We start from the raw sequence: 24432 nt of genomic DNA, 5'->3' as shown, positions 1-24432 counted from the left end.
GGTCTGGTGTACGGACAGCTATAAACGGCACTGAACTCCAGTTAAAGGCAGGAGAGTTGAAAACCTCACATTTCTGTGAGGGTTTATATTTTGTCTGCAGCAAATTACCTTTATCTACACATAAGCTTCATCTGCACTTTATAATTTCTATCAGTTTTCTCCCGTAATTCCCGGTGGCACTAATGAGGATTACATACAAGCATCACATCTAGAATACAACACTAAATTATTTTAAAGAATTATATTTATAATATTCTGGAATTGTTTGTCAAAGCTGCTACTGGAAGATAAGAAACGGAAAACTCTGAATACAAATGATTCAATGTAGACTAATGCCAAAATATTATCATGATTTGCATCAATGCAGCCTTTACTTGGATAAGGTCGGATTCAATTTTTTTTGAACAAGAGATAAAATGAACCTTTCAGAGGAATAAAAATAAAATGTATTTAGAGGTGATTTTTAACTTAGTACATAAATTATTGGCCTGTAATCTTTATGGTGCATGTTTAACTTGCAGTCATTATGTAAATACATTCATTATATAAATATTCATTATAGAAAGCCATTATGTAAATCCACAAAATCTACACATTCAGCATAACACCATAAGGAACACGGAGCTGTAGCTTGTAATCTGAAAATCTTCTATTGTTGAAATGTCATCGGAATAAATTGCAGGTATTACTTATTTTGTTCTGACATTTAGGAGCAAAGTGCAGCATCAATAGTTTAAGAATGAAACCAGAATTTTAAAGAATTAAGGTCTGCCTGAGCCATAATTCCAGCTCTTAACACTTGTAGGCACGGCGCGCTGTTACATTTTCATTTTTGAGAAGCAACCTCTGCAAATGCTGCCATGAACAGTAAAAACAAAAGCTGTTCAAAAGACTTTGGATAAATGTTACTGCCTGGCAAACTCCGGGTGCCTTGCACGCCGAAGCTCTTTCCCACTTGGGTTTTGACCACCCTTTCCAGAGGAAGCTCTCTGCCGGGAGCTGGGGTTTTGGCAGGGCAGCCGTGACCTGACACTCAGGACGTCGCGGGCCCTTTGCGTGTTTCTGTTTGAAGCCAGCTCCGCGAGCGAAGCGGGGCTGCTTCCTAGCGCCCCGCAGGGTGTGTGGCCGTGGCCCTGCTGCTCCCCTGGGAAGGGCACAGGGCCGGCAGGGGCCGGACGCGCGCGGCTGCGTCCTGCCAAACCAGCTGAGCCTCCGCGTCCGTGCTGCAGGGAGCAAGGCGCTTGGCGTGAACCCCACCTGCGTGTAGGCGGTAGTGACCGGGGTAGGTCTAGATCAAATGCATACAGAGAGAGGGGCATAAATAATTGCAAGAGCAGCCCCACCTTTGACTGTGTTTAAGGTGCTTGACTCCACCATCATATTTACCACAAGCGTTTTCAGATGAAGCTTCGAGCATTTCAAACAAGCATTTAAACCCCAGCTTGTTCGTGCTCGAGCCGCATGGTTCCCAGAGCGCTCGCGAGCAAGGTTAGGATGTGACACTCCTGCTGCAGGCCCTGGCAGTTTAACGGGGCTGGACCTGCCCGAAGCAAAGCCCCCAAGCCCCCACCCTACGGCTGTGGGTCCTCAGCGCTGTGCTAACCTCCACGGCCGCCCCATCGTGTGCACCACCTGCTCACACAGACCGAGCAGCAGCCTCTCGAAAGAAAGAGACAGGTGTGGTGGTGCACATTTTGCTAGCAGGATTCACAGCTGCAGGCAGAAAAAGTGACTGAGATATGAGAATGTCCTTTTCTCTGGAGTTCTGCGAGTGTGCTGTAGTGTTTACCGACCCCACTGTCGTGGCTTGCTCGTACCGAACGAACCAGCCTCACCTCTGCCTTTTATGACTCCTTGCTCTGGATCCTCAGCACGGTCCCTGGTGACTTTGAGCTTCATCTTTTCCGGGACTTCCCTATTCTTCTGCCCTTTTCTCACAGCTTTATCACCATTGTTTCCAGCCTAGTTTCCAGTTATTTTCCTAAAACATGAGGATGAGCAGCACATACATATACGCATGCATTTGGGAGTGCAGTTTTTCAGAAATTATTAGTTTAGCCGAATACAGACAGGTTTTCCCATGCCGAGTGACAGGCAACTCCCTACCACCAGGGCACTCTCGTTTTGCATATGTGAAATAACAGATTTTTCACAAACGTTGAGGAGAGCTACAATTTTCCAGAAATTGCCCTGACTTTAGGTTTGAACACGTTCGCATCGTGCTCCCTCTGCTTCACTCTCACATTTCACTTGCTGTGTGCGTGAGCATGATATGACTGAGCTGAGCCTAACACCAGTCCTATTGTTTCTGGACAGCCCTAAAGCTGCGAAGATGTATTGCATTAATGTATCATCATAGCTCTGTCGTTCTGACGATGTATTAGTGTAATACATCTTTGGCACGCTCAAATGATAGGGCTGTCTGGGAAAAAGGGGTCTAAGAGCTGATTCAATTCAATTACAGGACAAAAGGCAATGCCAGCCCCTGAACATGCAGAGTGTGATTCCTGCGAGATGTAGACTGCTACAGAAGGCTGGGATTTTAGCCGGGGGGGGGGAAGTGTGAAGAAATCAAAAAGGCTTTTTTTAAACTTATAGCTAAATCCTAAGAAACAAACAAAAGCTTGATATGAGCTCAGCTAATGTCAAATATTTTGTTCCATTTGCACTTCTGCTAGAGAACCACAATTTTTCAGATGTTATCCACACATCCACACGTGACAGAAATAAGAAGCATTTCCTTGACGTGCAAGTACTCTGAACCTGGATTTTCAGGCTGAAAATACTTAACTGACATGAATTATTATCAGATTTCCAGGGCTTTGTGGGTGTACAAAGTGTGAACTTGTCTTTTTAAATGCTGCCACTATTGATTCAAAATGGTTTTAAAGCTAAAAGTTTCAGCAGAAAAAAATGTTTCTGGCTTATATCTTTTGCCCTCCTAAATACTGAAAAGCTACCAGGCAGCGCTGCTGCTGAGGGTTATCCCGCACCCACCATTTCCCTCTAACATACTTGCTTTGTGCATGATGTCGCTTTTGGTGGGTAAGAAGCTGCTACCATCCACCCTCTGCTCGCTGCCAGTGCTGCCCGGTGGAGCCCATGCCAGCGCTAACCACGGCGGGTGCAGGATTTCACCGCAGAACGTCCAACTTCACAGCCCCACGCCCAGCCAGCAGGTGCTTGGGCAGCCTGGGAGCTGTCCCACCTGCAAGAGCTCCCCGGCAGAGCCTAGTGAGGGTGCCAAGCCTCATTCACTGCACCTGCATCGTCCCAGAGAGCTTAAAGCAGGTGATTATTTGTGTCCTGGCTTCTCGGTTTGGATTTGTAGTGCCCAGAGGCACTGAGAGCCACTGTTCAGTGGTCTCCCTCCTCCAGTGACCCCACCTCGCTTCTCCAGTACAAGTAAAAGCTTTTCTAACAGTGGAGCCATCTCTTCTCACCGGGATATCCCACAGGAGAGGTGCTCTGAGCCTGGCTCCAGCAATGTGCTCGAGGACTGCGGGGTGTCACGAGCACCAGTCCCACTTGAGACGTGGGGTCCTGGGTGGCCCTGCCACCCGCCATCTCCCCTACCTGTTGGCAGATTTATGGCTGCGTCATACAAAAAGCGAATCTCGTTCCCTCCAGCCGTCCGGGAAGCAGAATGTAAAATAATTCAGCGCTCTAATCTGATAAGCAGCGACAGTGATGTGCCTCCCTTATGCCATCATCACTCATCTCGCCCGCAACAGCTTCATTACGGGCCCGGCGCTGAGCTCCTCGTCCAGGTGAAGCATTACCCGGCTGAGCCGGAACATCTGCTCCTTGCAGCTGAGCTGGGAGGGTTGGAGACAAGCCAGGAAGCCTCCAGAGATCCACCAGGGCGAGGACGATCGGCACTAGGGTCAGCTAAGGTCGGATAGGCCGGGGTGCCGCCACCACGGCTCCGTGTGCTCCAGCCACCCGCCCGTGGCCCCGTGCCAGCTGTGAGGGGACAGGGACAGGCACTTGGCTCTCCGGAGCCACAAATGGAGCTCACAAACCGCATCTCTGCTTTGGAAGCGTGGCACCAGCTGGTGCCAGAAGTAATGCCTTTGGTTCCAGTGCATTGTGCTGACAAAGACAAATGCTGATCTGGGGCTCAGGTGCCTCGGGGTTTTACAAAGCCTTCATGTGCTGATCCCAGACTGGGTTTGCGGAGAAGACCCCTTCTTCTTCTGCCTGGACTTGAGCTCTCCATTCTGTGCTGTCCGAGGCAGCCTCTTTGGCCCTTAGCTCTCGCTCACGGCCCCACGTTGCAGGGCTTTGGGCAAGCCCCTTGCCCTGCACCGCTCCCGGGACAGGGGTGCCCGCCCCAACTGGGGCCGCGTCCCGCCTGGTGCCCTTGGGCCTGACGGCCTGTGCTGGAGCCCCGGTGGGCGGCAGGGCTCGGTGCTGCCTGCCAGCAGAGGCTGAGCTCCTGCAACGCACTTTGCCCAAGGTGTGCAGTTCGTGGGCTTGCTGAATGCCCAAAATGGAGCTGCTTCACCGCTGTCACCTGCCTGCTCCTTCCCCCGAGGTGCTGCGGGCCGGGCCGGCACCTCCCAGGGGACACGGCGAGGCTGGGGCCTGCCTCGGTCCCTCGCAGCGAGGATGTGCCTGGGACACCTGGACATGGTGGGCAGGTGGCGATTGCATGGATAGATCAGTCTGTGTTACAGCTGCTCGGGGAATTATTTGTGATTAATATTTGATGTGAATGTAATGGCCCGAATGTGATCCTGAGGTGGAGTGTTCAGTTGGTGAAGGCATCACGTGCCGCTACATCAGCGCTCCCCTAACATTAAACAGGCTGGCAGCTTCCCAAGAGCTCAGGAGGAAACGGTGTGGGGTTCTACGCAGAGTAAATGAGGGGATTAATTAATAGTTTAAAGACAGCAATGCAAATATTAGCACTTAATATAAACTGCTTGTTGCGATTCTTTCCTTTGCCCTTGGATAAAGGAAAAATAATGATCCTCCAAAATCACACCTCGCCCGCACAAAATATGGTGGCTTCTGATTTCAGGCTATGGGCCTTTTGGCCTTTTTTTTTCCTTAATGATACTCGTAATATCATTGCTGGGGGATATGCAGCGTATTAGGATCCAATTAAGTGACATTCAGTATCACGATCCGTCGCACCGGGGTCAAGTGACATTACACTGGCTGCGATTAGTGGAAGAATTCTTAGAAAAACGTCGTTATTATCATGACTGTTCCTGAACTTTGAGCATCCCTTCAGGAACAATTAAAGGTATTCCTAGAAATCCTCGTGCCTTTTAAAAACTTTAAACAGACTGAAAAAAACCCTCTTGTTAGAATACAGTTGTCAGGAGAAGAATATTCACGCCAAGATGGTCAAATAATTGGGTCTTTGTGAAGGAGCTGAGGGCTGAGAGTAAGATTACAGTCTTAGTGATATAAGGAGGTGAAAACCGTACAAAAGCATAGCATAGAAATAATTATGAATTTTTGACAATTTTATAACAACAGGAAAGAATTTCTTGCTTTTCAATAAAAGTAGATTAGCTCATTAATAACTCACACAATGCTATGAAAATTTAAGTTTTAATGCATGCTTAGTTTACTCCGCCTGATATTAGTTCATTTTTATTTGAGAAATAATGCACTCCAGAGTGAGCGATTTACGAATCATTGAAGATATTTCAGTGAAACAAAGTCTTTAGTGTTCAAAACCAAACCGAACAACCGCAGATTCCTCCTCTTTCTCCTTCCTTTGATGGAGCATCCTTCATGGCTGTTTTGAGAGATACTGGGCTTTGAACAGAGCGTGCCAATGCTGGGGCTTGCACAAATATTTTGAGAAAAGTAACAGCTGATCTCTAAAATCCAAAAAGATCCTCCTTTTTCCTATTTAACTTCTCAAATACATTTTATTATTATTATTCCTTTATGCATATTATTATCATTTCTCCCTTGCCCCACGTTGACGGCTGGAGCACCTCGTGCCATCCCTGCCTGGGGGCTGCAGGCAGCAGGCAGATGTCGCAGGCTGGGCACGCTCTGGGGAGGTGACAGCAAGCGAGCTGCAGGTACCACCCTCGCAGTACTTCCTTTTGATTTCCCAGAATCATCTCTTCTGGCCATGTTTATGAATAAATCATATTTTAAACATATTGAGAATTATTTTAAAATGCACACATTTTATAAAAACTTATAATACCTTTTGAGGGATATGAAGAAATATGAAAAAAAAGTCATTAATGATTCACTTAGCTTTAGTAATGCCTCCAGTTTCAACAAACTACAGGCAGAAAATTAATGGGAGGGATCAGCAAATGTGCTGAGTCGAATAGATCTAGCCAAGTAGCTAACAGGATATCACCTGCAGCGCATCATTTTGAGATAACAACGTGCGGAAGGGCTGCTGTACAGGCATCGAGCACCAGAAAGGCTTTGCGAAGGCCGTGCTGCCATCCTGTGCTGCAGGGCACACGCGGGGGTGACACCGTCCGGTCCCCGGCTCCCGGCTGCCTGGGACACCGTGCCTGCCGCCAGCCGCGGGCAGGAGGAGAGGACTGGCCCCTGCCCGACCAGCACGCAGGGACTGGGCGACAAGGAAACCGCTCGTGGGCTTCGCTGGGAATAATTAGCCCTTCCCAAGAGCCAAATCCCCAGATGAAGTGCTATGCATTACAAATAAGCTCAAGTGAGATTTAATTGTGTAGCTTTCATATTAAAAAGAATATTTGCCTGTTCTTCCCTACACAGGTTTAATTTTGGTTTTGTAGAGAAAGATTTTGTAAGCTGTGTTAAGAAGATGCTCATGCTTAGCAGTAAGAGGATCTCTTCCCAGCTCCTCCTGCCAAAGGGGGCTTCGCATGTCCTGCCGCGCGGTGGCCCTCATTACGGCGCTGAGACTGTCAAACCCTGAAGTAATGATGCCAGGGGAAAACCTGGCACTTGTGACAGGCTACACTTACACCTCTGCAGAAGTACCAATTTTTGAAGAGCTCAAAAGAGATTGAAGAGTACAATCTGATACCCATGAATCTGTAAATATCCAGAAGATATGCCATGCAGATATCTAAAAACACTACCGTCTCAAGTGGGTGTTTTTTTCTTCCAAAGCAATATCTGGATGACCGTGTCTTCTTCGACCGAGTGCTGAAGCGGAGCTGTCTCTCCATCGTACTGGTATTCAGCTGCTAAGGCAGAAAAGGCAGCACGTATTCTGGAGCATGAGCTGACCGTGTGTTCCCTGGCATGAAGTCTGCAACAGAAAAGTTCAATATTGCTCCAAAATACTGTAACGTAACGTGTCCCAGACACACAGTGCAGCATGGCAGCCGTTCCGTGCAGAGACAGAAACAAGTGAATGTAGCTTCAGAGAATGAGGAAAATTAAATGTGCCTGCTTCTCTTGTAGGGTCAGCCTCTACTCTGGTGAGTCAGAGAAGCTCCAAAGAAGCAATGGTGAATGAACGATCTATTGTCCTTCTGTCTCTGTTAGATGAAAAATTAAGAACAAAGGGAAAATGTTTCTTTCTTTAACATGTTATTTGCTGATTTACCCTTCATGGTAAAGGAACACTGTCACACAGCTTGATCAGAAAATGCGAGTTATTGTGACACATAGCGTCTCTTGGTAGCTGTCTGAGATTTACATTGCCCATGCTATGAGCATGCACAGAGCCAGCTCTCCAAATGCTTCCCTCTGTACCTATATATTCACATACAGATGTAACCTTGTTTGTCTCCACCTCTGAAACTTTCAACTTTGTCAGCCTATATTCACATCTTTTTGCTTTTATCAGCACGCCTTTCTTCCAGAACTGCTCTACCTGCTTTTCTTGTTTTGTGTCTTCAGCTGGGAGATCTCCTCCAGCTCTCAATTTATCTGGCAGTTTCAGATATTTTTTCTTTACATTTTATCTGATTTTTCTTTTCAAATGTGGAGCATACCTTCTCTAAAGCTAAACGGCCTTACACTGTCGATGTTTAAATGGTGCCTAATGCAAGCTGTTCGGATTACCTGCAGTTCCTGGGAGAGGAGCACATCCTATACAATTACAGCATTTGATGTAATTTTAAACCCTGAATGCATAGCGAGTAATAGTAACAGCTTCAGACTGTGAATCCAATTGTTTAGATTGTTCTCAGCATCCAGTGACAACTCTGGGAAAGAAGCAAGGTGCCTCTGTGCCTCCTTGATCCTGTATCTCCTCCCAGCCTCTGAGATCAAGAAGGACCTTACTGACTACGGGCTGCTTAAAGCGCCGGTGATAATGGGATGGCATCCTGATGGCATCACCACTGGAGACCTCCTGCTCGCTGATACCGCACCCATACGAGGCAGTATACCTGCGGATGAGCCCATGTCAGGACCCTCACGCCGCACGGGAGACACCAGCCACAAGAGCTGAACAGGTTTCACAGTTCCTAAGCTGGGGCTGTGTTGTAGTTATTTAATACCCTAGCAAATAAGGAAACGACAGCAAACAGACTTGGCCCAGATGAAGTCCTCAGTGTTTTTCAGAGCTACCCTGGACTTACACCAGATTTTTCCTCTTACTGACTTATGTTTAACACCAGGGGAGGAAAATGCTGCCTTTGTAAAGCTCATCCATCCACGCCTCGAAAACCTCTCCATATGGCTAGGTGTATGTGTGCTACACCTGATGCCAGATACCATATGCGTGGTAAGAAAACACAGTCTTAATTGTGTACTCTCCTGAGGAACTACAAATGTGATGATTTATCAGGCGCCTTACCACACGGCAGTAGCAGGAAACAGGCATTCGAGCTCAGTTGCACAGGTGTTTCCCTTCCCTGGCCCTATAACCCAGGATATCCAAGCAGATTCCTACAAATCGTTATGCATTTCAGCATGCCTAGTTAAGAGACGTTCTGAAGACCCGACAGGAGCTCCCTTGGACCAGAGGCACTCTGGTGGTTGTTTCTTCAACAAGCAGTGGTTCCCGTCACCCATCAGAGGCCTGGGCTGGCAGGACCTCGGGCCGGCCGGCTGCCGACCGTGCCCTGGCACCACGGCGCCTGGCGAGGCGGATCCCTGCTCACAGGCGTCTCCCAGAGGGTCCTCATCCCTGGGGGGCGCAGGGCTGCCAGGAGGGGCGCCGGGAGCCGCAGCTCCTTCTCCCCTTGCCGCCAGGGACTGGGCTGTCGGCAGCCGGCTGCCAGGGGCCAGGAGCTGACCCCTCCTGCTTGCTTGGTCCTGCCCAACAATATCGGGCACAGGGTTGGCCCCAAACTCCTCCTTGCAGTGATGTCTCGTCCTGGACTTCAGGGGAGCCAGGATTTCGCTCCTGAACTATTCACTCTTACTTTCCGGTCTTTTTGGGAGGCTTTGCAGAAGTGGGTCTGAACAGTGAGAAAGCCGAATTGTGACCTGATGCTCTTCATACACCACTATCTCCATACGCAATTTATTCTCTCAAATGCCTATGAGTATCTTTTTTTTGAGCTGGATGTGTGTGCAATGTAACGTAATATGCCCGCATACACTTACGCATCTATCTTTCACATAACACAATTTAATTTCTTCCACATAGCCACGGGAAATCTCTGAAACTAAAAACAAGTTAAGGAAGACAAAATACTGTGTGAAAGAATAAGAAAGATGAAGCACGGTGTCTGTATATTCCCCAAGAAAAATATTTATCTCTAATATTTACTGAAAGCTTTCTCACGTGATCTGGATGCAAAATTTCAGGGGGCATGAAGGTTTAAAAACGATTTAAATTTTCAAGTGCGTGTGTGTGAATTGCATAAAATGGGGTTTGCAGCTTTATAAAAATACATACATAGTTCTGCAGCACAAATTAGATTAGCAGCTCTGTGTAAGATCCTATAAATGCAGGGCCATGAAAGGTGCCGACGGACGTTTGATGGGCGCAGCGTCTCTGCGTAGCGCTCTGTCCGGCAGGACCGGGGACGCGCAGCCCGTCCCACGCCGCAGCCCTTTGGGTGCAGCCTCTCCGTCCGCAGCAGCACCCAAGGCTGGCACCAGCACCGCCAGCCGGATTTGCTCTCCTGGCAGCTGTGGTTCTTGTCGGTGTTTTTCGGCCGCAGCGACGCCTGCTCACCCGAGCCGAGGCCCAGCACAGAAACTGTCACCTCTGCCGGTGGCGGCCGGGTGCGCTGAGCGCTGCCACATCCAGGCGGCAAAGCACACGCCAAAACACAGCTGCAGGCAAGGAACTGCTAGAAAAGCAACAGCGGGAGAGGAGAAACTAGGTGCCGTGTTTATGTTAAAGCAAAAGTTCACAGCGGAGGTTTTAGCTTTACTAAACTAAAAGAGGAACGGCTATTTTTATGAAGTTCCAGGCACTTGGAGAATTCTGTTTTATTTTATTTTCAAACCGATGCTGGGGACTGGGACAGAATGCAATGTAAATAGGTTGCAGGATTCAGTATATGATATTTTGGTGCACACCATATAGCCAGAGATGCACTTACACTGGAGAGCATTATGACCTCATAATTTAACAGTCATTTTTAATATGAAACATGGCGAGTCTTGCAGTCTACATGATTTTATTGGTACTAGAAACAAAGCAGAAGCAAATGTGTAACGTGCACTTTGTGCGGTAGAGACTGAAAACACATTTCTCTGTTCAAAGCAGTAGGAAATAAAGTTCTGGAGATCGAGTCAGCCTGGCCGAGTGGAGCAGGACAGTGCCCACCGTGTGCAGGGAAACAGCTGGGTCCCCTGGGGGCCGGGGAGGCTGCATAAGTCATTCCTATGGACCGCATGGAATGGAATAAAAATCATTCTCACACAATTTTTCACTGTATGTCATTTTGTTGCATTTTATCAGTGCTCGGTTCGAGGCACAATCGTTTTCCAGTGTCAGTGTTCTCTCTCTGCTTTACAAAATCAGTGCTTTCTGGGCTCCGTCCCATGAACGACACGGCACACGGCATTCCGAGTGAGTGCCGCCTTGGTAGGCAGCGCACTGTCACAGCTGATGTGCTGAACCTTGCTCACTTCAAAACACTGATCTGCAACAGAGAAGCAAACGAGATTATCTGCTGTGATGGACACAGGCATAACATTTCTACTTGGTCCTCACTACCCAGCTCCAGTTTTAGTCACTGCTCTGTAAATTGCAAAGTTATTAGCAATCAATAAGTATACTTAACATTTTTTTTCTTTTATTATGCGGTAAACGTCCTCTGAGGAATCTGGGGTAATGAATTTGTTCTCCGCTGGCAGCACGCTGCTCTGCAGACACAGGCAGACTTTGAAGCAGGTAGCAGTTTTCATCGGACGGGTGTCAGAGTGCTCACGGCACGCAGGCACCACAGTAAGGCACAGCCAGGAGATGCTGGGAGTTAGAAAACCGCAAAAATTTCGGTGTGGGTTATGACTGTGTGCCAAGTGGACAGAAATTACCTTCTGAATTACAATTTTTTTCTTGCTCTGTAAAAAAGTTACCATTTCCAGATACGGTGCTCTACGGAGTTACATGTACTAGTGTCTCAGTTGTGTCTTCATTCTGCTTTGCATCAGAGAGATCCGATCTGTAAATCTGATATCTGCCAGTTTTCACAGGAGCTCACAGCGACTGCCCTGATTTCTGTGCAGGAGGTCGGGCAGTGTGGGTTGTGTTCCTTGGGTCTGGGTACGCAGGGACAGGGGAGCTATTGTTTTATTCTTCATTAAATCTGAGACGTTCGTTAGGGCAGAGCACGCCGGGCCTGGCTCCCCGGGAGGGATGTGCCCCCTGGGGGGGCGGCCGCTGCTCGGGGAGGGCCGGCTGCGCCCCGGCCTTGCTCTCAGCACCCGGCTTGCTTTTGTCGGGCAGGACTGTGCGGGCGTAAAAGCGGAGCCAGGTGGACGTTGCTGCTTTGTGCTCAGCCTCCTGTAATTTCTTTCTCTGATTATTTCATTTCAGCAAAACCGTTTGAGAACGGACAGTACCTGGACATCTATGGAATTACGAGAGACCAGGCTGGGGAATACGAATGCAGTGCAGAGAACGACGTCTCAGTCCCAGACGTGAAAAAAGTAAAAGTCACAGTAAACTGTAAGTCACGTTGTTTTTTAATCACTAAATCCAATGGAGAAGAGGGACGCGGCTGAGAAGAAAAGTCTAATGCAAAGTACTGCTGCTTGTGGTGGAGTTGTAGATCGGAGGGGTTTTTGGTGTTGCAGGAGCAAAAAGCCTGTGGTCTTTGAGTTGGTCTGGCCCCAGGCAGGTCACGCAGGATTCGGGCTCAGATCCTGCCGGGAGGACCGTGGTGCTGGTGTGTGCTCACGGGCTGAGCTGCCTGTGCTTAATGCAAGCTGGGCTCTGCTGCCGGGCTTGGGCTTTTCGAGTAACCCTTCGAGTAATTAGCTGCGGACTCTGAGTACTTTCTGAGGACTGCTGTGATTGTTGGACTAAAATGTCTCTGGTTTAATTTGTCACGGTTGTGCAACAATACAGGGAGACGAGAAACTTGGTGAAGTTTTTTTGTTGGATGATTAGGTGGTGGTGGACGCCGCGGACACGTGCTGTGCGCTCACCAGGAGCAGTGCCTGGGGGAGTTTCAGGCCCTGCCTGCCCCTGTGCGGGGGCAGCCTGCCGGGTGCCCCCGGGGTGCCCCAGCTCCGTGGCGGCGCTGCTGCAGGCAGGCACAGCCGGGGGCACGGTGCTGCGTCCCACCAGCTCTGACCTTGTCGGGTTTTTGCAGAAATGGGATGCTTTCCGGTCGGGATTGAATTTGGTTTAACGCTCGGTACAACGTGAAACATTCAGAGCTGTGTTCTTTTTCCCTTCAAATTATAAAAAATGGAAAGAATGTATGAATAATTACACTAATTCATTCCACTTGTGAATTTTCTTAGGCTAAGTGCAATTACCTTGTAATTTGTAGCAGTTCCTACTTTGAAAATTGCTGTGGCATCATTACTGACTTTATAAACGTTTGAGGCGCTGGCTTTGTGTCCCCTCAGTGGGTGCTGTCCCCGTCCATGCGCTGCGGCAGCAAAGCCCCAGTCCCCAGGCTGCCGGTGTGCTTACAGGCACTCAGGGGGCTCTCCTTGCTCCCCAACAGCTATCAAACAGCTTGATCGTGCCGCAGGTCTCAGAGGCAGTTTTTGTGCTGCTGAGTCACGTACCCAAGTGCCGCTGGTTGCAGACCCTGCCTCCCCTGTGCTCCTGGCGCTTACACACTTTGGTCCAACACTCTGCCCATGGCTCCTTGCTTTACGAGCCCAAGGGCGGGTTTCCTCCGTCAGGTGCTGGAGCTGCAGCGCTGTCCCATGCGCAGAGCAGCACAGGGAGCCTCGTGCTGAATCCGTCACGGTTCTCTCTAAAAACTGTGGGCTACCTGGGAGTTAAAAGTGGAGTGGTGGTGGCCCGTGGCGTAAGTGACCGCTATTTTTTGTTCACTGTGTTGTTACTGGGACACTGTTGGTAAGGGAAGCTGTGCAGATACTTGCATAGATGGGGCCTGGGTGTTGTGGCGTGGCACCTTTCACGCAACCCGTGCTCCAAAGTACTTTGTGTTGTTAAATAAATGACTTGTGATAGAGACCCAGAAGGAATGGGGAGCTCAGTTTAGTTTTATAGAAACAAAAACTGCTTCTAAGTAACTTCATGCGATGGGAGTTTTAATAAGGGTAGCAGTGTCAGGAGCTTTCTAAGTGATGGCGAAAAGGGAGAAGTTGATAGTGCTGCTTAGCACTTGTTTTGTTTGAGAAAGCACAGAGGAGGTGATAAAATCATCAAATGCACAATTCTCCCTCACCTCCTGAGCCAGGACTGAGACTTATGTGAGTCCTAATTCAGAGGAAAGCATCAACTCTGTTGGCCAAAGCCAAAACTCAAGCCTAAATGCAACGCAGAGCTGATGTGCTGGTTGGCGCGGGCCCTGTGCTGAGTCGTGTCAAAGCCCGCCCTCGACACCGAGCTGGGGAGCACTGGGAGAAATGGTGCTGCAGTGCTGGAGGACGGGCAGGCTGGGAGGGCTGCACGTACCCTCAGCACTGACCACAGGCAGGGCTGCTCAGCTCTGGCTGCAGGTTCTCCTGTCCATCCATCAGGAAGCGCCTTTGGCCGTGGTGGGATGCACCTGGCTCGGAATTCCTGTGCCAGGTTCAGGCAAACTGCTAAGTCTGCACCGGGGGCATGCAGAGTAATTTTTTTCTATTTCTTACAACTAAAGAAGAAAACGGCAAAAAAAAAAAAAAAAAAAAGGCAATGCAAAACTAGGATCTGGCTTCAGCATGAAGCCGTTTGTATACGTGGAAGATTTGTCGTAGTCAGCTAATTGCTTACACGCTTCTGTTTGATTTGTACATTGTCCCCAAGCCAGTTGAGCGCAATGCAAAAGCTCTCCCAGCATCTGCTCCCCGCTGCTAACGCTCGTTAATTCTGACCAGGCAGCAAAGTGGCTCGCTGCGGTCAGGAGAGGCCCGGACTGGAGCTCACCAAAGCTGGCAGAGCTCGCCCTGCGGCCGTCGTCCCCACGAGCCCACCCCCGGGCCCGGACAGCCCAGCCACCAGTCGGCACCCCGGCACCGAGGGTGTTTGTCCGGGTGCTCCCCCCTCTGCCCTGTGCTCCGCAGCCCCGCAGAGCGCAGGGGAGCCGCGCGGGTGGCGAGGGGTGCACGCAGGGCTCAGCGCCTCCGGCTGCTGGCCGGCACGCACGGTCCTGGAGGAGCTCCACGCACGTGGCCAGTCAGCCAGAGCTGAATCTCTCCGCCAGGCGAGCTGTGGTTTGTCTAACCAGCTCTGGTGCTATTTAAAAGAAATTTGTGTTAAAATCATTTTCAAGTGTAAAACCGGGAAGATCTTAGTGACAGAAATATGCAAGAAGAGAGGAAGACTTCGGGTTCTTTTGTCACACTGGGTTGGGCAGAATTTTCTTGGCTGAACGTTCCTCAGCCCTGTTTCTTCTGCTAAGGAGATACTTGTTCAATAAAGAGCAAGGCTTTCTGCCCCCAGCTGCCCCCAGAGTCCCATCCCTTTACTTCCTTCAGTTTTGCAGACTCCCTCAACTCCTAGACTAACGCCCTCCAGTGTGGGCTCACTGCTAGCTCTGCAGCATCTCTCCCTCCTCACCCCACGTGTGTTATTCTGTGATCACGCTTCTGGCACAGGGATTTGTGCCCACCGTCCAGGTGGCTCCACCGGGCGTTTAATTCCTCTACCTGTGACCCCGCTCCTCGGCGAGTGTCACTGAAGCAGTGCCCGGAACAGCCAACTCACTGCCAGCTGCCCCCCCCAGCCTTACAAGGGCCCTGACTGTTTCCCAAACGCGTCGCCTTGCCCACGTACACGGCTTGCTGTAGGAAATGGCCTTGCTGTAGAAAACAGGGCTCCTGCGCTCCGACGGCGTGTGCGCGGTGGCGTGCTGCCGAAGCGCCGTTCCGTCTCGGAGCGGGAGCAATCCCCGCTGCGTCGCGGCACTGCTCTGCCGCGTCGCGAACAGCACCGCCTTGACACGCCACCCCCAGCGCACGGGGTGATGACGGCACCGCGCCGCATTTGCGTGAGCATGATCACTTAACTGCTGCTCCTGACAATTTCAATGCTGTTTTCCTGTTATTAAAAGGAATGTTCTTTATTGCAGGCCCGATAAGTGGAGAATAAATCGAGGCTTTATTGTGTCCAGTTAATAGAATGTATCAATGAACCCCGAGCGGTTGCAGTGAATATAAGCATAATGTTGAATATGGATATTCATTTCATATAGCGGTTGTTCAGTCATCCAAGCAAATACAAGAAAATGACCAGGTTTAAATTACTTTCTGAATTTCACGTTCCTTAGCTGGGCAGCCCCCAGCCAGCCATAAAGCACCAGTTTGCTACCTGCCCTACAGCGCATCCATTGTGACTCCAGTGGCTTTATTTCTGGTTGGGTTTTTTTTTCTTTATACTCTTTCATATTGCATATTCTACATTTTCTACTTAATTTATGTACGTCCCCCATGATTTCTCTTTTTAAAATGGTGGCCTGAGAATTGTGGTGTGTTTGTCTGAATTCAGAGAGGAAAAAAAATTGAAGGAGAGCCTAACGTAAGATTGTATGAGGATGCTGGTTTCTGAAGGAACACTATACCAAATGAAGTTAAAATAGACAAAATATAATCCAATTTCACTTCAGAAGCAAATCTTATTAGCATTTTCTCTTATATTTTATAAAGCAAATACTGATTTATGGATGATAATCTTGAAGCCCCCTTTGAACAAACTAGTGTCTGGATTAGGAAGATTTTAATGTCACCTGAAAGCCGCTCTGTAACTACACACATGTTGCTGTAGCTCCACTGACCCTCCGGTTCGTTAGTGACATACTTTAAAAGATTAAAGGCAGTTGCTAAATGCGAGAATCTCCAGAAGTGCTGAGGCCACGCTGAGATGATGAAGAATGAGATGTGTGCATCATGAAGCTGGCATTTATTTTAATTTACGTAAAATTGTCGATTACCTAAATAAACAGCAAATGTGGGCTTTTAAGGTGGAGCTGCATTGAAGTGTTCCTTCTTTTCAGATGCCCGTATAATACAAACTCAGGGCCTGTTTTTCTGTAACTGTCTCTCAAAGAGCTCTGTTAAAGCTGGATCCTGTGCAGGGGAGAGCTGGGCCCCCAGACCTTGCAGCCTGTGGATACGGGCGGTACGGAGGGAACTCAGAATACTCCTTCCTCATCCTGACCGGCGCTTGCTGGGAAAGCATTTCCTTGTACAGATATTTTCCATTCAGTCTTGAAAATGTTGAAAGGGAAAAAGCAAGTGAATAGATGATATGACAACCTGTGAAATCTGTTACGCCCTGCCTGGTGTCACCAAGGGATGTTTGCCCGTCCCTCCGTAAGGTGTCCCCAGTGACGGGATCCCCGCGGGCAGCATGTTCTATTTAACTGCAGTCTGCATTTGTAATTTTGTCACAGTGCCTAATGGGAACCATTCCTACTCCGTTACAGCCCGTTCCTCACCTGTCCCCCGAGGGGCAGGACCAGTCTCACCTTTCGGTCTCTGAAGGCAGGGCTCTTGTTCTCCTCATACGTACCTCCTTGTGTTCGCCAGCCCCGATCCTTCCCGCCTTCATCCTCGGGTCGGGTTTTCTAAGTGACTGATTCAATATTTCTTTTATATCGGTGGTCAAACAAGTCAAAGTCTGCGTTTGGAGTGATGCCGCCTCCTTTCACAGAATCACAGCGCGGTGTGGGATGGAAGGGACCTTAAAGACCGTGCGGCTCCAATCCCCAGCCGCGGGCAGGGGCACCTCGCGCCAGCCCAGGACGGGGCTTTGGGCAGCCTGGGTGAGGTTACTCTCTGGGGAAGGTGTTCCTTTACCTCCTCTCTGGGGCTGGGACGGGGCTTTGCCTGTGCTGACGTGGCTTGCTGCTGTCAGCTGGGGCAGGTCCTGCCGCCCCGCGCAGCCCGAGCCCCCCGGCTGTGGTGGCCGCAGCTGGTGGCCGGTGCTGGGCGAGAGCAGCCCCCGCGCCGTGCGACGGGGCGGCAACAGGTGGCTGGGCACAGAGCTGCCTCGCTCCCTGCCTGCTGGTTTCTTTCCTGCTGTGATGGTTTGATAAGGTAGTTTATGTCGTGGGCTGTTTTTCTGTTGTTGTTGGTTTTTGTTTTTTGGGGTTTTTTTTTGATTTTTTTTTTTAATAGAAGGAATGTGTGAGTTTCTTGTATGAATTTTAAGTAGTGTGTTTGTTTTTGCTTGGACAGGTTAGGGTTTTTGCAGAACAGCTTATCTCATTAGCATTTCATGGAAGTCTGCCTTACTGTTGCTATGGCACTTGCATAATATTATGCATAATACTCTGATTTTACTTTGAAATCAGACATACTGTACAAGCCACTCTAACCTAATTATATCTGTAACCTTAGGCCTACCAGGAAAAACAGTATAGGGCTTCAGTGTTTGCTGGGGTTCCTGATACCCGGACACATGGCCGGGACTTTATGCTCCCTGAAAGCGCATTGCTGTGCATCGTTGCTGACCTAAGAAAAACACTTCCTGGGCAAGGTTTTTTTATTTTCGATTCAACAAAGAAAATTTCCTTCAATCAAGTTGAATAAAAAGGAGATGGCCCAAGCATTTTGCAAAGGTCTCGTTTCTGTCCTGCTTTGGTACCAAGTATGAAAACAGTCAGGGCAATTTGCAGTTTTAATTTCCATTTTCTTTTAATGGGGGGGGGGAGGGATTCTGTTTAAGCATAGTGCAACTTATTTTTTTTCTTCTTAAAACTACATGGACAGCATATTGAACAATTGTAAGCATCTGCATGCACCTTTGCTTATGCAAGGCTTTTTTGTTTGCTTTCGTGATCCCAGGATGGCAAACGCAGCCTGAGGAAGCAAATTCTCTGGTGCCTGCCCTGGGTGCAGCTTACAGACTAGTTGTGTGTTGACACTGGCACGATGAGGTGTTTGGGGACCTCTAGGTGTCTGTCGGGGGGTTCTCAAAGCTGTGTGGGGATACTTTTGCATATAGGTGTGGGCACAGTTGGGCCTGAGCGAACTCACACCCCACCAGCCAGAGGTACAGCCCGTGTGCCGGTTGTGCCGCACGTGGAGCACAGCGGCTGCAGGCAAGGGTAGGCGTGATGACGGCCGACGGCCTGAAGGGCTTCAAACTGGGCCAGGATTTTTTCTGTTGGTGAGGACAATTCCATGCAATGACAAAGATTTTTTCTTTTTAACCAGTTAAAACCAGTTCCCCTAAAGAACATAACTGCGCGGAAATGTTATTGCTTTTCTTTCCTGTGCCTTTTATATACAGTAAACTCAGTCACATAACTCTTCAAACAGTACTGCACCCAGATGAGATGAACTTGTACGTTCATATTTGACCGCAGTGCAGAAGGACCTTATCTCGAGGTGGCAGTGGCTGATGTTATCCGTTTGGCTGAAATTCACACATTTAAAATTGCATCATGTGTGCCAGCCTTTCTTTAATCACAAGGGTCTGAAGTATTGCTCGGCGTTGTAACAACGCAGAGCAATTTGCAGGCACTGGGTAGCCACAATTCCCACTGACCATTTCAAGAGTTACATGTGCACAGTGCCTTGGAAGATTGAACTTTGCAATACTGTTTTGAAGTATCTAAATTACACTTTTAAAAGTTAAAAGCACTCCGGAGTGCGGTTTCATTGACTTCCTGTGAAACACGCTTCTCTGAATTCTCCGGTTAACTTTCAAAATGGGATTTTGGCTTCTAAGTCACACTGGGGACTCCTGAAAATCTGACTGCCGTTAATATTTGATTCTGTTAATAGATTGGTGGAGCTCAGTGTGCGTGAGCTTTCCAAAAGGCAACTCTTTAGTCTGTTCAAGTCTTCTTGGTCTCAGATCTGCAGGTAAGGGCAGTGCTGGTGCACGCCACGGGCTTGCATCGTAGGTCTGAGTCTGCAGTCATTGGAGAGGACTATGGCCAGGCATGAGCTGTGTCCATAGCATGACTTCAGGCTGCCCCGTTTTTCACAGATTTCCAGTTTTGTTCGGGATGAAGGCTGAGTATTGGTCCCCTTTCATCTTGCCCCATCTAGCACAGACCCAGGGAACACAGAGAGCCCTCCCCTTGCTGCACTCTTATGTTCTGAAAAGCTGTCCCACCAGCTCAAGCGCACAGAGCTGGGTGGATGCTCTGACTGGTAAGAACAGCGCTGCTCCACGGCGTGCTGCTGGGGACCAGGGACCAGCTTCTGGAAGGACATGACGGCAGTGAGTCAGCAGCGAGGTGGGTGTGGGCTTCGTGCACTAGTCCATCAGGACCATCCCTTGACCTGTTTGTCCTGTCATTGTTAAATATTAACCTAATTCTAAAAATCAGGTTCTCTGCGTTGTACAGATGTTCTGGTTCAGTAGTTATAACATTTATGTCTGAGCTACTATTTTAATTAAAAAGATGTAGGAAGACCTTTACTTGGAAGGATGGAGAAGATGTCTTTCCTGCATCACAGAATACACAGCTGAGAGCAGAGAATTAATGGTGTAATTAGTTTCTATATCTGTGGGTCAGCTATATGAGGACACAAAGCCACGCACCCTAGCTAAAGGAGGTGAGGTGCTAACGCAGTTGATAGGAAAACTTGGACTGTGATTTGAGTCAGTAATAGCAGAGCTTGTTTTTGGGTCCAGCCATCCAAAAGAGGAGCTAATAGCAAAATATTTCAAGTTAAACTTGTGCACATAAGAACAGTTATTTTGACCTAAGATAAAGATCTTTGAGAAATTTTCTGCTACTCTTTAAATGGAGTTTTTGATCATGCACAATGTAATCAGGGTTGTGGTTTTCTAACTTCTGTGGTTTTGTTGGGGTTTTGGTCAGCATTAGGACTAAATTCTGATTTATTTAATTTGCAAACTATTCTTATCACTGACTGAGGTAACTTGTATGAGTTATATGATGTACCATCTCATAGTAACACTTAATGAAAAACAACTTATACCAATTCAGATCAATAAAAGCTAGTCACGTGTTTAAATCCATCTCAATCGGAGTGGGGAGGAGAATATAGTTGATATGAAGAAAATAGTTTTCTCCTCATTGGTGGGGAAAGAAGCCTCTTACGAAAGTAATGTTTGTCATTTTATGTCCTTCAGGTATTTTTATTAGCATTTCAGAAGTCAGATTAAAACAATATAGTTCAGGTTTCTGACTCAAGTGCAATTTGGCTTTGAAATTAACATTGATTTCTTTCTGTGGTGTAGTAGTTTACTATTAGGTTCTGCAAACTGCTGCGTGGTTGCTGCTTATTTCTGAAAAGTGTTGCTTATATTGAAGCGTGACAGAATTGATTATAATGTTCCTTCACGTAGATGGCATTCTGCTGCCACAGCTCATAATCAAGGGCTCTGGCAACATGAAATGAGGTCTTGTATTTGAAGTTAGAGTATTAGTACTTAAGATATCCCTCCAGTAGATAAGGAGTCTGTATTTCGTATTGAAGAAAAATTCTGCCTAGCTCCTCCGAGTGATTCTTGGCTATTTTGGGGGTGAGCAGGGGGCTGCACCCCGTGTTTGCCGGCGGCACGGTGAGATGTGTAAGGGGAGCAGCAGGGTCAATGCGCTGCCTCTGCTCTCCAGGGAGGTCTCCAGCTCGTCAGTGGCACCAGGTGGGGCTGCAGGACGAGGTTGCGGTTTGGCTTCTTCAGTGGAAGAGGAGATGCTGCTGCAACGTACCACCAGCATTGCTGCCGCAGCAGCCAGCTCTTGGCCTCAGAGGGAAATCAGAAGGTTAAGATGCCGAGAAGCACCTCACGTTCTCTTTTCCCTAAGTGAAGTGTCTCCAGCACAAACCCGTGAACCCCTCTGAGGAGGTAGCGAGCTATTAAACCGTGTTCAAACAAATCTCTTCAGGCATTGTTTTCTTGGGAAACAGTATTTCTGACTTGGCTAACACAAGATTATTTCTACAGTTCAAACATGGAGGTCACTGTTTCAGAAGCCTATGGGTGCCGATTATTTGCCGTTTCTGCCGTGGTTAATTCTGAGGACTGCCATGACTGCCCATGTGAAAGTAATCTCTGTTCCCTGTCCCCAGGAACCCCTGAAATAAAAACAACTGGACTAATTTGCACATATTTGCACTCTGCCAGTAGTTATACGTCCACATATTGTATAATTATGGGATGCCAGGAGATGCCATACAGCATGTTTATGCATCGCTGTGAAACTGCTGTAGCAAATAATAGAACATTCGTGGCAAGTTCTCCTAATATCCGTGAAAAATGTTCTCAGCAGTGTGCTGTTGATGGCTGTTGCATAAGCACAATGTAAAGGCTTCAGGCCACTGTTGGTGAAAGTGTGGGGATCTGCTCGTGACTGGAGTATGAGTGGACAAAAATTAATGAAGTTTTTAACAACTATTGTGTACTTTTCTGCTTGTGCTATCATTTCAAAGCCAAAATAAGGTTACGGTGAGGTTGCAGACATCTCTGTGTATCCGCTGCTGGTGAAGGTCCCTTTCTTGCACCTCTCCCTCGCGGAGGCAGCCGACCGACAGCAGGAGCAGCGGCGCGCCTCTCCCCACGGGGCCGCCTTCTCAGGGCGCCCCTCTGGCTCCCCGGAGGCTCCACGTGTGGCTTGCCGTTATGTTCAGAGACAATACAATTCCAGATCTGCAGGCGGGATGTGAACTCCCTCAAACCTGGCGAGGTGCAAAGTGAAGAAATGTATGTAGTGACTGAAGAAAAGCACTTCTGGGCAGTAAACGCAACCTGGAGTGCTTTCTCCCAGCTCTGAGCCACTGCTAGCTCCTCAGCCTCCAGGTGATCCCACTTTAAACACTAGCTGAAATACAGTTCACAAAAATTAAAGTATTAATAGAAGATGACTCATCTGTAAAGAGCTTATGCATTTCAAGAAGCAATCTAAAGTATACAGCAGGCTCTGTAATACCCCAGACTAGAGCCAAAATTAATGGAGAGCTCTTCAGCTTCCAGGAGCGTTCACTTGCCCAGATTGCTCTTCAGCAAAAACAATTACTTAAAATATTTCTTGTAATAGTCTGCACATTGTAAAGCAATATTTCTCCTGGTAGCTGCAGCATTCCTTGTTGCTGTTGGCCTGTCCTCCCTGCCCCTTACAAGGGAAGAGCCTTCACAGGGTGAGAGGCTAAAGGGCTTCTGAGTGCAGCTGGTGACGCCAGCTGGAGCCAGGAAGGGCAAGCCTGAGGAGCGTGCCACTCTTTCAAAACTCTCAGTCCCCCGATTATTATTTTATCTATTTCTTCCAACAGCAGCCATGGCTGCTTTGAAATGGTTCTGCAACAGAAATCTGTTTAGCATAACTTGTGGCTGCCTGGTATGGCCACGATGCCACGCAGCGACAGTCCCGGTTGGCTCCTACCCCGACTACGCTCGGCATTTCAGCGAGACATCCAGTCCCTGATAAGGCTGTAATGATATTGTTACAACTTGTTTGTACCCTGGTGAGATTGCTAAATTAGGTTTTAATAACTTCTGCAATTTGGCTGGTATTAGCAAGTGTGTGGTAGAGGCACTAGATCTGAGCTGGGGGAGCTTTGAGAAGTAATATTTCTGCTTTTATAGTTTAAAACAAAGCAGTGCAGTCAACACGAAAGAAAGGAAAAATTGCCAACGTCATTCTTTAGGTGTTATAATTCATAAAGCTTTTGTCTGGCTCTCTTCATATTTTCTACCTCTTCTCAAATTAGAAGGAACTATTTTGAGGTTGATATGTTTTTTGGATTTTACAGTTACAAAACAAACACAACCATGTGCAATGAAAGCTCTGAAGCCTTGCAGCAGGGCTGCACTTGGTGCTCCTTCCTGGAGACGGGGGAACATCACGGACCATATTGCTTCAGTGCTTCAGCTGTTTTGATAGCTGCCGCACGCTGCGCAATAAGAACGCAATAGTCATTTCTAGACTGAAAGACTATAAAAATTCAGTTCAGAATGCACTGTCTCCAGTGTAATTTGAACAAAAATATGATTGATATCAAAGTCAAAATTCAGGTGCTCACCGCTTCTGCGCCTGGTATTATTAATGGCAAAAGAGCATCTCAGGAATTATCTTTCAGTGCAGCCACTGAATGTGTAAGGGGAAAATCCCAGTATCCCAGACTTCAGAAAAAGAAAGTCATGTCTGCATCCTTGTGCTGAGTTGAGATATAGCATCTACTCTTAAGAAGCATGTAGACATTATTTAAAGATGAACAGTTGTAAGAAAACTATTAAACGTTTATCAGTGACAAAGGTGCAGAGCCCTGGAAGTTTCTGGTGTCCAGAAGTGGCTGCCGTCTTTTGTCTTTGGTCTTCTTCAGAACTAGGGCGCGTACTTTGTTTTAAGCAATGATCTCAAAATCGAAGGTGGCATCCATTGTATGCACTTCATTGGCTTTTATCCATTGGAACACCACAAAACTGAGGGAGAAGAAATTACTTTATATGGACAATCTTATAAATAAATGCAGAGAGAGACCCCTGAGGTGCATTTGCTTCAATAAAATGCCTCCTTTACAGCAGCCAGCTGATTTTTGGTGCCGTAAGTCTGCAGATGATGTGTGCAGTGACGACTCTGGGGTACTGCAAAACAAACGATTCTGTGCGTTCACTGAGATGATCGAGGAAGCTGGCACTGCACTGGCCACACAGCAGTGGCAGTGGTGGCTTTGCACGGGTGTTTGGCGTGTGCTACGGGAAGCAGAAGCTGATGATCCCTGTCCCACGGAGCTGCCGCTCCAAGTCATCGACACAGATGCAGTATGTAAGAGAAAGTAAAATGTGATTCAAAGTAAACTGGCTCTTTTTTGAGTCACTGTTCCCTGAGAAGGGCGTACTCCAGTGGATCCCCCTCTGGGCTAGCAGGAGGTCTGGGAAGCCTTACATGCCTTCAGAGTGGCACCGGGTTTTATTTCTATAATTACTTTGTTTTGAGCTACAGAAACTTTTCCTGAGAGTGTCTGAGAACAATCAGTATTTCTGTGACTTTATTGCTTTTAGTTAGAAAAGGGACTCTGGGCTTGCCT

At 48.0% G+C, this 24432-nt stretch overlaps 1 protein-coding gene across 4 annotated transcripts in view; it reads left to right on the top strand.

The window, feature by feature from the left end:
- Positions 1 to 24432, top strand: part of NEGR1 (neuronal growth regulator 1) — a 299901-nt gene that overhangs the window by 195628 nt on the left and 79841 nt on the right. For all 4 annotated transcript variants that reach the window (XM_048061956.2, XM_067001684.1, XM_067001685.1 and 1 more), the window contains one exon: positions 11885 to 12016. In XM_048061956.2, the coding sequence (XP_047917913.2) occupies positions 11885 to 12016 (132 nt within the window). The remainder of the gene's footprint in view (positions 1 to 11884; positions 12017 to 24432) is intronic.

This window comes from Anser cygnoides, chromosome 8 (assembly GCF_040182565.1).
Source record: "Anser cygnoides isolate HZ-2024a breed goose chromosome 8, Taihu_goose_T2T_genome, whole genome shotgun sequence".
Classification (NCBI taxonomy): Eukaryota; Metazoa; Chordata; class Aves; order Anseriformes; family Anatidae; genus Anser; species Anser cygnoides.
The sequence above is the reverse complement of the archived record's forward strand: the minus strand, read 5'-3'. Positions and strand labels throughout refer to the sequence as shown.